Source organism: Ursus americanus, chromosome 14, assembly GCF_024610735.1.
Source record: "Ursus americanus isolate L20-20 chromosome 14, mUrsAme1.1.p, whole genome shotgun sequence".
NCBI classification, from domain to species: Eukaryota; Metazoa; Chordata; class Mammalia; order Carnivora; family Ursidae; genus Ursus; species Ursus americanus.
The window spans coordinates 40460320-40473846 of NC_142140.1; the positions used below are offsets into that span (position 1 = coordinate 40460320).

Consider the following 13527-nt stretch of genomic DNA (forward strand, 5'->3'; position numbering starts at 1 on the left):
TTTCACTGATGCTCCCTAGCGGGTTGAGCAATTAATTTCCTTCTACTTCATATTTGTTGAGTGTTTTTATCAGGAAAGGGTCTTGGACTTTGTGTGATTTTCTTTTTTAGTCAATTGATATGAAGTGAAACTCAAATCAAATATAAATTGCATCACAGAAGGAAGAGCTGACCTTGGGAGTATTGACCCCGAAGCTCTTCCAGAGACTCTTGAGGAACTGCGTTATGCCGAATTTATCCATACAAATGAGGAAAGTGTGACGAAAAAGTGAAGTCAACTCCGAGGAGTTGATACCTGCCAAAAGCTTCACATAAAAGTGCGAAGCACAAAATGTTGAAAACTGATCCAAGCTTAGAAAGGGGTATGAGGGGCGCCTGGGTGGCACAGTCGTTAAGGGTCTGCCTTTGGCTCAGTGCGTGATCCCAGCGTTCTGGGATCGAGCCCCGCATCAGGCTCCTCTGCTGGGAGCCTGCTTCTTCCTCTCCCACTCCCCCTGCTTGTGTTCCCTCTCTCGCTGGCTGTCTCTGTCAAATAAATAAAAATTAAAAAAAAATCTAAAAAAAAAAAAGAAAGGGGTATGAGAATTTGACAAAACACAGAAAAAAATGCTTGCTTCTAACTTATATGAGAAGTTCAAACTGCTAGAGGTTAAGTTTTTCACCAAAAACCAGAACACTTTAATTCTTAATATTTCTGGTTTATTATTTTTTGTTTATTTATTTACTTTTAGTAATCTCCACACCTGATGTGGGTCTTGAATGCCAGACCCTGAGACCGAGAGCTGTGTGCTCTTCTCACTGAGCCAATCAGGCACCCCAATATTTCTAATGTTTGCATAAATTTAATTATACTATATCCATTTCTTTATACAGTTACAACTGATAGGGTTTTTCATGTTTTGATAAAAAAGTTTAAAGGCCATGAAATAATCGTGATTGTCCGCACTGATTATTAAGGTTGCTTTGCTTAGTGTCTGCTTGCACAGTCATTTTTAGGGTATTACACTCCTGTGCAGAAAGGACTGTCTGTATTAGAATATGGTCACCAAATTATTACATATTTAGACTTCATTAGGTTTTAAGAGTGATGTCTTTTTAAATGATTTATTCATTTATTTGAGAGAGAGAGAGTGCGGACGCATAGAGGGAGAGGGAGCAGTAGACTCCCCGCTGAGCAGGGAGCCTGATGCAGGACTCGATCCCAGGACCCTGAGATTATGACCTGAGCTGAAGGCAGACAGACAGTCAACCAACTTAGTTACCTAGGCACCCCAAGAGTGATGTCTTCTTACTTTTCCTATTCCCTTACCATCTCTTCTAAAATAATTCAGTCCTAAAGCCTTTAGGTGGTGTCAGCAAGGTAGATAAGCATATCAGGGTGACTTAGCATGTGACTGTAGCAGGATCGAGTCCTGCATCAGGCTCCCGGTTTGGTGAGGAGTCTGCTTCTCCCTCTCCCTCTCCCTCTGCGTGCACTCTCCCCCCGCCCCCAGAGATCTATAGAGCTCCCCCACCATGTGCTCACACACGCACTCTCTCTCTCTCTCTGGCAAAATTAAATAAAATCCTTAAAAAAAAAAAAAGAAGAACTTCACAGTAGAGAAGCCTCCCAGATACTGTCTTAATCAACTTATCAAAGTTATGGAAGTCATGAAATCATGTGCCATTTGTATGCAGTGAAAAGAACACAGCATGAAAAACATCAGCCAAACTCAAATTGAGGGACATTCTACAAAATAACTGGCTTGAAATCTTCAACATTGTCAATGCTGTGAAAGTTAAAGCCCAAGGAACTGTTCTAGATTAAAAGAGACTTGAAACCTATCTAATAGGATGCATGATTGTGAACTGGAAAGTGCTGTAAGAGTTTCCAGGGGCAATAAGAAAAATGAATGGGGTCTGAGGATAGTATAAATGTTAATTTCCCGGTGTTGATGGGTGTATTGTGATTATGTAACAGAATGTACTTGTCTGTGGGAGATATACACTAACATTTTTGAGGATGATGGGGCATCACGTCAGCAACACACTCTTATATGGTTCAGGAAAAGAAAAAGCTCTTTGTACTATATTTGCGACTTTTTTGTAAATTTGAGATTATTTCAAAATAAAGACTTTTTAAATGATTTATTTTTAAAAGATTTTATTTATTTGAGATAGCAAGAGAGCACGAGCTGAAGGGGAGGGGGAAGCTGGAGAGGGAGAATTAGGCTCCCCCACTGAGCAGGTAGCCCAATGCAGGGCTCAATTCCAGGACCCTGGGATCATGACCTGAGTGGAAGGCAGATGCTTAACCAACTGAGCCACCCAGCTGCCCCCAAAATAAAAACTTTTAAAACATGATATAACCATATTTTTAAAAAAATACCCATCTTTATAATGTGCTCAATGAATTGTATTGAACAATTTCAGATGTTTTTCTTAAAAAAAAAAAAGGTATGTAGTTTTCCAAATTACTTTAGAAGTTATATGAGCAAAAGAATTGGAATACCACTGGCCTGGAAGAACTAACTTCCTTCTCTATGGCTCCAGGCAAATGAAATCGTTTTCTGAATTCCTCCGGAGCATTTACTTTGCTCTACTCACAAGCAGTTAATAGAAACACAGTTGGGGTGCCTGGGTGGTGCAGTCAGTTAAGTGTCAGACACTTGGTTTCGCTCAGGTCGTGATCTCAGGGTCATGAGACGTAGCCGTGCATCAGGCTTCGAGCTCAGCACGGAGGCTGCTTAAGACTATCTCCCTCTCCCTCGGCCCCTCCCCTGCCTCTCTCAAATAAATAAATCTTTAAAAAAATGTAGAAAACACAGTGTACTTAGGAGGGGGGGGTGCAGTAGTATTCCAGGGTCTACTGCCTGGGTTCATAAACTGACTCTAATACCTGCTAGCCAGTTACTTAACCTCACCTCTCTCTGCCTTAATTTCTTTATCTGCAGTAATACAGGTGTACTTAGCACAGAACACAGCACATACAAGTGTCCCATTAACAGCAGCGATTGTCAGTATTTCTAAAGTCTGAGCTCTCAGGGGGCAAGATTCACATCTTACTCATATTTTATTCTCATTGTTTCTGTCCTACACTGTTTATCAGGTCATCTTTTTTCATCTTCTTCCTCTAACATATCATTCATATTTGCAACTATTATCTTCCTAATCTATAGATCTGATCATGTCATTCTCTCTGTTCAAGCTGATTTCCCAATGCTTACAGGATAAAGTCAAAATTCATTACCACAACCAATATCTCTGCTTTCACAACATGGGCTCAAAGAAGGTTTCACCCAGCTTGTTTTCATACTTTAAAGCCTTTGATCCGTTTTGTGTGTGTGTGTGTCTGAAATGTCCTTTCCTCCCTGATCACATTCTATTCGTTCTTAAAAGTTGGTCTCATGGGGCACCTGGGTGGCTCAGTCGTTCAGCGTCTGCTTCAGCTCAGGGCGTTACCCCAGTGTTCTGGGATGGAGCCCCACATCAGGCTCCTCCGCTGGGAGCCTGCTTCTTCCTCTCCCACTCCCCCTGCCTGTGTTCCCTCTCTCGCTGGCTGTCAAATAAATAAATTAAAAAATCTTAAAAAAAAAAAAGTTGGTCTCAAAAACTCACCAGACTTTCTCACAAGCAATTAGTCACCTGCTGTTCTGGTGTTACATAACATCATGTTTATAACGCCATAATGGCCAATCACACTTTGTTAATAATTTAAAATCTTTCTGCTTCTCCGTAGGTCATTCATTCACTCATTCATCAAATATTTATGGAATATCTATTAGATAACAGGCTCTGTTTCCAGCACTGGAAGTACACCTGTGACCAAGACACGATTAGGTTCTCATGTAATGGATGCGGACAAGTAAGAAAATAAGAAAAATACCAGGTCGTGATGAGTGCTACACAGAGGATGTCGCGTGAATATGATTAGCTGTTTAATATTGTACGGTCAGAGATCGTTTTTTCTAAAGTACCCTTAAGCTATGAATTTGAAAGCGCCTAAGTGACAGTTATAGGGGAAGAGCTGTCCAGGTCTCAGGAACAGCTGGTGCAAGGGCCCCGAGGTAGGAAAGAGCTGGTGTGGCTGCAGCCACGATGGGGCGGAAGGTGTGTGCTGCCGAAGCAGCTCCGGGTGGTGGTCCCAGGTGACGTTTACAAAGGCTACGCGGCCAGTTCGTGCAGGAAGTCTGCGGGCAGGGGGGAAGCAGACGCAGATTCCCACCCCGCGTAGGGCTTCCTCGGCCAGCACTCGACACCCTAAACGGGCTTCCCCTTCGGAACTTCTCACGCCAGATCTTTCCTCTCCGGCGGTGTCAGCGGATGACACAGAACCTCCGTGCAGTGGTTGACGGGATGCAGGAACTTGGATACAGCACAACCCGCAGAGGCCCAGGTCGTGTAGTGGAGAAGGTGCGCAGCCTTCCTCGGCTGGCGGAAGGGGCGGGGGCAAGTGCTTGTCCCAAGCCCTCCCGGCGCCGATGCTGCGCATGCGTGCGCGCGTGCCCTCTTCGGTTAGGGACCGAGTCCCGAGAAGGGGAGGGGCTGGCCCTCCGGGCCGGAAGGGGGTTGGCTGGGCGGGGCCGGGAGGCGGTGGCAGCGGCTGCGCGCGCGCGCGCGGGTGCGAACGGGGATCGCCGCGAGGGCCGGGGCGGGCCGGGCGGTGGGGACGACAGACGGCGACGATGGCCGCGGCGGCGGGCGGCGGCGGGCTGGGGGCGACGGCGGGCGCCGCGGGCGCGGGAGGCGCGGCGGTGGCCGCGGGCCTGGCAGTTTATCGGCGGAAGGACGGTGGCCCGGCCAGCAAGTTTTGGGAGAGCCCGGAGACGGTGTCCCAGCTGGACTCGGTGCGGGTCTGGCTGGGCAAGCACTACAAGAAGGTGGGTTCGCGCGCCCGTGGGGGCCGGGGAGGCCACGCGACGGGAGCCGGGCGCAGCTACTGGTCTCGCGGGCCTCAGGCCGCCCCTCCCCCCCGCGCGCCACGAGGGACAACAAAGGCAGGCGCCGGGCCCGCCACGCCCCCGCCGTCCGCTCTCTGTGCCCGCGCGCCCAGGGCTTCACCGGGCCCTCGGGGCCAGGCCTCTGGGAGTCCCCGCACCGCGGGCGAGAGCCCCAGCTCACCTCGGTGTGCAGGAGCATCTCGAGCTCAGCAAACCGGAGGGCGTGAATCTCTTTTGTTAGCTGCACTGGGCGTGTGTACAATGATTATCACAAACTGTCCGAGCCAGGGTTGTAAGAGCAGCTTAAAGTTTTGTTTGGAGACTCATCTTCAGAGTCAAGTGAGGTAGCTAAGGTTCTACTACCTGTTGTTGGTTTGGTATAGAATGACTAAACGATTGTAGTCGGAAGTTAATAACAGTAGGCCAATATAATGGATGATAGTATTGATGAGCACTGATATTAAAAAAATGACAGTTTTTACTTCATTGTACTTTTAGTTCCGTATAGTGCGGGTACAGGAGTTAACGTTCACTTGTACCTAATGTGTTTGTACCTAATCGTACCTAATGTGCCTTCCCTGAAAACCCCATTTGTGCTAGACTGCCGCACTTTTATATCACCTTTATTTTCTTTGTACCACTTTGTGAGATTATGTTTTTCATTTAGCTGTTTCTCCTACTTTTGGGCGGTAAGTTTCGCTGAGTCAGTGGTATTGAAAGTTGTGACTTAACCTTTTATTTATAACGAGTGTTTTTTAACTTCCCCTTGTAGGTAATAGGAATGACTCCCTTAGAAGGTGTAATGAAGCAGACAGCCCAAAATACGTCCTCTGCCCCAGATCTCCGAACACCCTTTTCAAGTTCCATACTTCCCCCATTGAGAACCGTAGCACTGGAGCAAGAACCTTGTCAGGCCTCTTCACTGCATTCCCCGCCCCCCCCCCCCGCAATGGTTGGTACTCATTGCCTCGCCCTTAGTAGTTGCTTAGTAAATATTTGTTCAGTGAATGAAAAGACGAAGTATTCTAGAAACCTATTCATTTGAGTTGTGCAGCGCAATGGAGTCTGTCAGGTTTTGAAGGTTGATAGGGACAGGATCTTGGGTTCCTTTGACATTACACTGTGGTACTTTCAGAAGTGACTGTTTCTTACTGAAGTTTTAGGAAGTGAGAGACAATATATATTTTTATATGCTTTGACTTTTTTCGCCCTGAAATTTTGCAGTTACATTTGGGGTTGCCAGTTTTTCTCATCTGCATGTAAGCAGACCGAAATATTGCTCTCGCTTATATAGTAATAAATTGGACACTTTTTTTTGTAGGCAGCAGAGCTTCTAAAAGTGGCTAAGGGAATTGAATATATTTATATTATGAAAGTATTATTTTTATCATGTGCCCTTCAGCCAATGCTTTCGGTTTTAAATTCAGTGTACCTTAATGAAGCCTTCCGCCTGCCCCAGTCTGAGGTATAATTGGCATAATAACGTATTAGTTTGTCAATGTAGTTTTAGCAGAAATGAGGAATATTCCTTTGGATATCAAGGAAGAGAAAGGAGAAAGAGAAATAATAGTCATTTCTACCTCTCCAGACTGTGTGCATCTGTTTGGGCCCAATTTTGTTTGAATGGGTTTGTTTGGTGGGTAAAGAAGTGGTTCTGGGGCTGACTGAGGGATTTGTCCCAGTGTTGAGGCCATTGGGCAAATCTTGGCTCAGTGTTATTCAGGCCATAAAGATAAAGTAAAAGTTCGTCTCAGGGTTTCATAAGGCCAGTGTATATTTTTTGGGCCTCCTCAAATTGAGGATTGTGTATTCCTTATGCCTGACAGCCAGAATCCTGTCAGCCCTAGAGAGTGGTATTGGAGTGGCGAAAGTACCATCCAGGACACAATATATTTCCACTCAGTATACACATTGATGAGTTTTAACTAAAGTTTTCTGTTGCATTTAATACTCCATTTTTACATTCATGAATCTCAGCAACTGAATGAAACATGGCATTGGTAGTCCCATTTTTATTAATGGGTTTATCCATGCATTCCATGAACAACTGGGCATCTAACTGTATCTGGGCACTTAAATCATAGCTCAGATCCTTACAACAGTTGTGAATAATAGACATTCATTTCATTTTACACATGAGTGGAACCCGAGACTCCAGATCTAAGTGACTTCTCTAAGGTTACAATGAGGAGTGGTAGATTTGGAATTCAGTGAAGGTCTGCCTGGCTCCAAAGCCCCAATTTTTTTTGCCACATATAATCCCTCTCATCAAGGAATGTAGTGAAAGGTAGTGGAAAATGTAGTGGTAAAGGTAGACATAGACACTTACTTGTAAAACTCATGTGGTTTCAAGTTAAAAGAGAACTTCCTTGTATTGTGTTTGTTTTCTCTGTGTCCTTAGTACATGTTTGTTCAATGCATGAACAGATTAGTCTAGGAACCTATTCATTTAAGCTTTGTTGATAAATTTGGCTCAGCAACAGAGAAGGGAGAGGGACTACTTTTTGATTAGGATGAGCTTCAACTAGGCCAAAGAAGTGCGGAGGAGGGGCCTCCTGGAGGGAGGCACAGATAGGTGAGTGGGAGCACAGGGCGGTTAACTGTTGGCGTGAGGTTGCCTTTTAAGCCCACCAGCCGCGCAGAAGCTGTTCATCTCCTACCTGAGCTGCCTTTGTATTATTGGGTACATGTCTTTCATCCTCACTTTGATGAAGATGAAAGCTATATTTCTGCCCATGGTTTCTGAGTGGTTTTCAAATGATCAAACCTTACTGATCTTAAATGGGTTCAACTCAGATACCTTGGAGGTGAAAGATATCTGTGAACTATTAAGTTCCCAGGTAAGTTTCTTCCTGGTTTGACTTATTTGTGAAATAAGATTTAAGATGTTAATCTAAGGGTGATCACCAAAATAGACTAGATCGCCTAAGGAATGCATTTCAGTACACTTTACATAAAGTTTTTAACAGTTAAAGACAGTTTTTGTTTGTTTTTTTTATGGGGCATTTGCTGCAATAGGTTTGTTTAGGGACAAGTTGTTAAACTTTTGATACTTTATTAATACCATAGATAGCATAAAGCAGATATATTGATAAAACTTTCTCAACTTACCTTCCTATCTTTCTTTTTTTTCTTTTTTTTTAAATCTTCCTACCTTTCTTAATCAAAATACTTGAGACTAAAAATTTTTGGTTGTCTTAAGTAAAACATGCTGTTGAACTTTTTTTTGATCAAAAAATAAAATGTTTATGACTGAAATAAACTGTAGTCATTAAATTTTTTTTTGTTAATCAGGATTCAGTATTTTGAAAGTTGTCAAGAACCTTTTGTGTTTTAGGTAATGTTTTTGGAAGCCATTTGAAATGCACTCTATTATGTCACTATAGGATAGTGAATGAGCATTACACTTTGGAAGATGTGAGTTCAGTACTCTTGACTGCTAATTGGTGATGTCCTGGAGCAGATGACTTGATTCCTGTTTCAATTTTCCATATGTAAATTGAGAGTAAGATTGACTTCCACTAAGTTGTTGAAGATGGGGTTATGTAAATTTGAGGTGGTAATGATATTTTTGCGTATATCCTGCGGTCAGCTTGCTTTATTCTTATTGGTTAAATAGAATGTTAATATTTTGAGATGTTTAAAAGTTGATTTAAAAACCTTACAGTCATACATTGGCTGCCTTTTGAGTGGGTGTGAGGTATAATTTAATGCATTAACGTGACAGTTCATTTATAAATTAAAAATGTCATCTTTTTCATGTTTGGTAACTTTTGTGGGTGATTTGGGAAAAAGTAACCAAGGTTAAATATAATTAAAAAATTGGGGGTGCCTGGGTGGCTCAGTCAGTTAAGCATCTGCCTTTGGCTCAGGTTATGATCCCAGGGACCTGGGATTGGGTTCTGGGATTGAGTCCCGCATCAGGTTCCCTGCTCCACAGGAACCTGTGTCTCCTTCTGCTTGCATCTCTCTCTCTCTGTCTCTCCTGAATAAAATAAAAATAAAATGTAAAAAAAAAAATTGGTTTTTAAAATAGCTAAGGTAATAATTTTGATTGAATTTTGAACCTGGCCATCTTTATTCTGAAACTATAAGGTTGTCCACATGGAACCTTTTACATGTTTTTGTATTCTGAATGATATATCAGATGAAACATGCATAGTAGTGAAATTTAGAATATATATGAAGTTGTGTATACAGCAGTTGCTAAACTTAGTTTTTGCCTAAAGGGTTGATTTGGTTTTTGCTGAACAGCCTTCCTCCAAGATGGTGTGTTTTTCAGTTTTAGGATTTGGCATTGTTTGGTTATCTACAGGTATCTGAAAAATAAAAAGTTATTAGGCTTATTAATTTTTCATGTTGCTTTACTATGTACAAAAAATTGCAGTACACTATATGAGTTCTTTGAGAAATCTGTTCTTATAAAAATAATAAAGTTACCTTGTGGATATATGCTCCATATTTTGTCAGTTCTGTAGGATACATTTGAGAAGTTTATTAAAGATTATGTTACGTGAGTGCTATGAATAAGAAATACTCATAATTGTATATTTTATGAGTATTTCTTATTAAAGAGTTACTGTGTTAAGTTGGAAAAAACCAGAGAATGAATTGTCACTTGTAAGTGTATAGTCCTTAAAAAAGTAAACTTGATAATTTTTATGGGAATTGGTAATTGGCAATATATTATAAGAAAGGGGAATTGTAAGTAGTTTTCAACGTTTAAAGATTGTTTAACTGGTTTTTAGCTTTTATTTTTATTTATTTTTAAATTTTAAAAAAGATTTATTTATTTGAGAGAGAAAGAAAGCGCGGGGAGAGGGAGAGGGAGAAACAGACTGCCGCGGGGCTGGATGCCAGGACTCTGAGATCATGACCTGAGCCTAAGTTAGAAGCTTAACTGATTGAGCTACCAGGCACCCCTTTAACTTTTAAATTATGATAAAGCATATTCTTTAACTAAGATGTGTAGTAATACCTGAAACAGATTTTTTAAAAAAGTTTAGTGATGCTTAAAGTGGGTTCCTGCTCTAGTTGTATCACCCAGAACTTCTTAGAAATGCAAATTCTTGGACCTGACCTGTGGAATTAGAAACTGGGTCTAAAATTTGAAGAACATTACTTTAGGGCCAACAGAATTGACATCTTACATGCTTAGTTGTATGAAGTTTGTTTCCATTTTTTGACTGGTATCTGGCACAGGTGTTTCACTTTGTGGCCTTATGAAATGTGTTTTCACAGAATACCCTTAGTATAAAAGAAAACTTTTTATAAGGATGAAAAAGGAATGGTCTAGAACAGGAATAGGCAGACTTTTTCTATAAAGGGCAGGAGAGTAAAGATTTTAGGCTTTTCAGGTCATGCTGTCTCAGTTGTAACTGCTTGACTCTGCTGTTACATGAAAGCAGCCATAGGCTATGTGTAGTGAATATGTGTGCTGTGTTTTGATAAAACTTTATTTATAGGCACTGAAATTTGAATTTCATGTAATATTCATGTGTCATGAAATTCTTTTTTTTGAAGATTTTATTTGCTTATTTGTGCGTGCGTGCGCGTGCAAGAGAGAGAAAGCACAAGTGAAGGGTAGAGGGAGAGAGAGAAGCAGACTCCCTGCTGAGCAGGGAACCCAACATGGGCTTGATCCCAGGACCCAGAGATCACAACCTGAGTTGAAGGCAGACGCTCAACCGCCTGAGCCACCCAGGTGCCCCGAAATATTATTCTTTAAAGTTTCTTTCCAGGGGTGCCTAGGTGGTACAGTCGGTTAAGTGTTTGTTGGTTTGGGCTCAGGTTGTGATCTCAGGGTCATGAGATCAAACCCCGTGCTGGGCTCCCTGCTCAGTGTGGAGTCTGCTTGAGATTCTCTCTCTCTCCCTCTGTCCCTCCTGCTCATGCTGTCTCGCTCTGAAAAAAATAAATCTTTAAAAAAATGAAATAGAATAAAATTTCCTTCCAACCATTTAAAAATATAAAAACTGTTCTCAGCTTGTGGGCCACAGAGACACAGACAGTGGGGCTGGATTTTACCAGCCTTTGGTCATGTAATATAAAGCATTCCAACAAAATACCAGTCTTCAGCAAAGTATGCTGGCTGTTCCATTTAGAGTGGAAAGCTAATGCACCTGAATAAATAACATTTGGAGGATACTAAGCTTTAAGAAGAATCGCCTGTTTATATCATGCTTTATCTTTGCTCGGCAGTGGTACAAATTGAGAGCCATGGAATCTAGTGAGAGTAGATTGCAGCTGATAATCATTTTGCCATATATATATATATATATATCACTTACAAATATTTTTTGTAGTACAAACCTACCACATTAATCTTGAAATGTTGGATGATACTGGGAAAGAGGTTTATTCCAGGAAGAAAAATTCATTTTATTATCTTTTGTTATCTTTTCAATTTCAAGGAGGTATAGATGTTTTTCCTGCTCAAAATTGGAAGTTTAAAAAATTTTATTGAATGTATTGGCTTTTCAAAGTGATATCGAACATTTCATACTTAAATAAATTTTCACATTTAATTTAACTTGCTAATTTATGCTTTCCTTGTCATGTTACCTGTTATTTTCCCTTGCTTTGGAACTAGCTTGCTGTCTGCCACTAGTTTGGCCTTTGGACATTGTTGACATTAGTGTGCATAACTTTTCAAATATATTTGTTTAAAAAAATTTTAAAGATTTTATTAATTTATTTATTTGAGAGATAACAGAGATAGCAACAGAGAGTGAGAGAGAGCACAAGCGGGGAGGAGAGGGAGAAGCAGGCTCCTCACCGAGCAGGGAGCTTGACGTGGGGCTTAATTCCAGGACCCTAGGATTATGACCTGAGCTGAAGGCAGACACTTAACCGACTGAGCCACCCAGGTGCTCCCCCCAAAATTTTTTATTGTAGTAAAAAAAATAACAGAATTTTCCTTCCTCACCTGTTTTAAAAACAGTACAGTCTGCTCTTTGGCCACAAGTTATTTGTTTATTTATTATTTTATTTTATTTTTAAAAGATTTTATTTATTTATTCGACAGAGATAGAGACAGCCAGCGAGAGAGGGAACACAAGCAGGGGGAGTGGGAGAGGAAGAAGCAGGCTCATAGTGGAGGAGCCTGATGTGGGGCTCGATCCCATAACGCCGGGATCACGCCCTGAGCCGAAGGCAGATGCCCAACCGCTGTGCCACCCAGGCACCCCCCACAAGTTATTTATAGTCATCCCACATACAAAATACATTTGCATATAATAGGTCTCATCTGATTACAGTATCAGGCTCAAGTTTGAGGCTCAGGATCTCACCATCTAACTTTAGGTCCAGGTGCACGCGAGATGACTTGGATTCATTGCTTGGGCATGGTTTCTCTCCTGAGACCTGTTAACTGAAGAGATCAGCTATCTTTCCCTCCCCAGTGCCCCCAGTATTTATTTTTGTAAGCCCCTTTACAGCAGAGACCATGCTTCAGACCTCTGCAAATCTGTCACCTGGCCCGTGCTTAGTAGGTAATAGGAAGTGAGCTACCATTCTCTGCCGCACGATTGTCCCAGTTTTTGAGTCCCCGTCTTTATCTTGCAGTACGTTCATGCGGATGCTCCTACCAACAAAACGCTGGCTGGGCTGGTGGTCCAGCTTCTTCAGTTCCAGGAAGATGCCTTTGGGAAGCACGTCACCAACCCGGCCTTCACCAAACTCCCGGTAAGTACGTCGGCTTACTGTAACACTGGGGAACCTGCAGTTTCTGTACTTACAGGTGCAGTCTCCAGCTCTTGCCTTTACTGCTGCTAGCCTGTAGAATAAACAGAGCATTATTGTTGCTTTTTAAGTGTAGGAAGCTCCACTTTCAGGAGTCATTTAACATTTGCATGAAACATCCCAACAACTATTTATAGACTTAACTGTTAACATGTAGCTAACATTTTACTATGTTGTAGTTTCCTTGTAGTCTCTGCTATATCATGTCTTCTCTATTCTTTCTCCTGATTCAGTTCTTGTGTAGGATACTTTTTTGTGCAATTTTTATCTTTTGTTGGTAAGATTTTCTGAGCTTGTGTGTTGTCCTTGCAGTTGATACTTTGATAGTTTGGTTTGGTATACAAATACTGGGTTACGCTTTTTTTTCCTTTCCTTCCTACCAAAATATGTAGGTTTTGTTCTCTCCTTTCCTTTTTATTTTTAAGTTCGTTTATTTTTAGTAATCTCTACACCTAGCGTGGGGCTTGAACTCACGACCCGGAGATCAAGAGTTACATGTCTACAGGGGCGCCTGGGTGGCACAGCGGTTAAGCGTCTGCCTTCGGCTCAGGGCGTGATCCCGGCGTTCTGGGATCGAGCCCCACATCAGGCTCCTCCTCTATGAGCCTGCTTCTTCCTCTCCCACTCCCCCTGCTTGTGTTCCCTCTCTCGCTGGCTGTCTCTATCTCTGTCAAATAAATAAATAAAATCTTAAAAAAAAATAAAAAGAGTTACATGTCTACCAACTGAGCCAGCAGGTGCCCGTGGTTTGGTTCTTTCCTTAACATTAGATTTTGTGGAGAAAAATCTGATACTTGATTTTCCCATTTTTATACTGATCTTTGAAATATTGATCTTTGAAATTCAGAAATATGACTTGTTGTAAG

At 41.9% G+C, this 13527-nt stretch overlaps 1 protein-coding gene across 4 annotated transcripts in view; it reads left to right on the plus strand.

Annotated features, from left to right (window-relative positions):
- Positions 1–4607: 4607 nt before the first annotated feature.
- The window catches only part of SMARCC1 (SWI/SNF related BAF chromatin remodeling complex subunit C1), a 169530-nt gene continuing 160610 nt past the window's right edge, over positions 4608–13527 (plus strand). For 2 of the 4 annotated variants that reach the window (XM_087867088.1, XM_087867090.1), the window contains exons 1-2: positions 4608–4858; positions 12485–12604. In XM_087867088.1, coding sequence (XP_087723214.1) covers positions 4664–4858; positions 12485–12604 — 315 coding nt within the window. In that variant the 5' untranslated portion in view covers positions 4608–4663. The remainder of the gene's footprint in view (positions 4859–12484; positions 12605–13527) is intronic. The other 2 variants (XM_045778834.2, XM_087867089.1) reach the window with 2 other exon arrangements.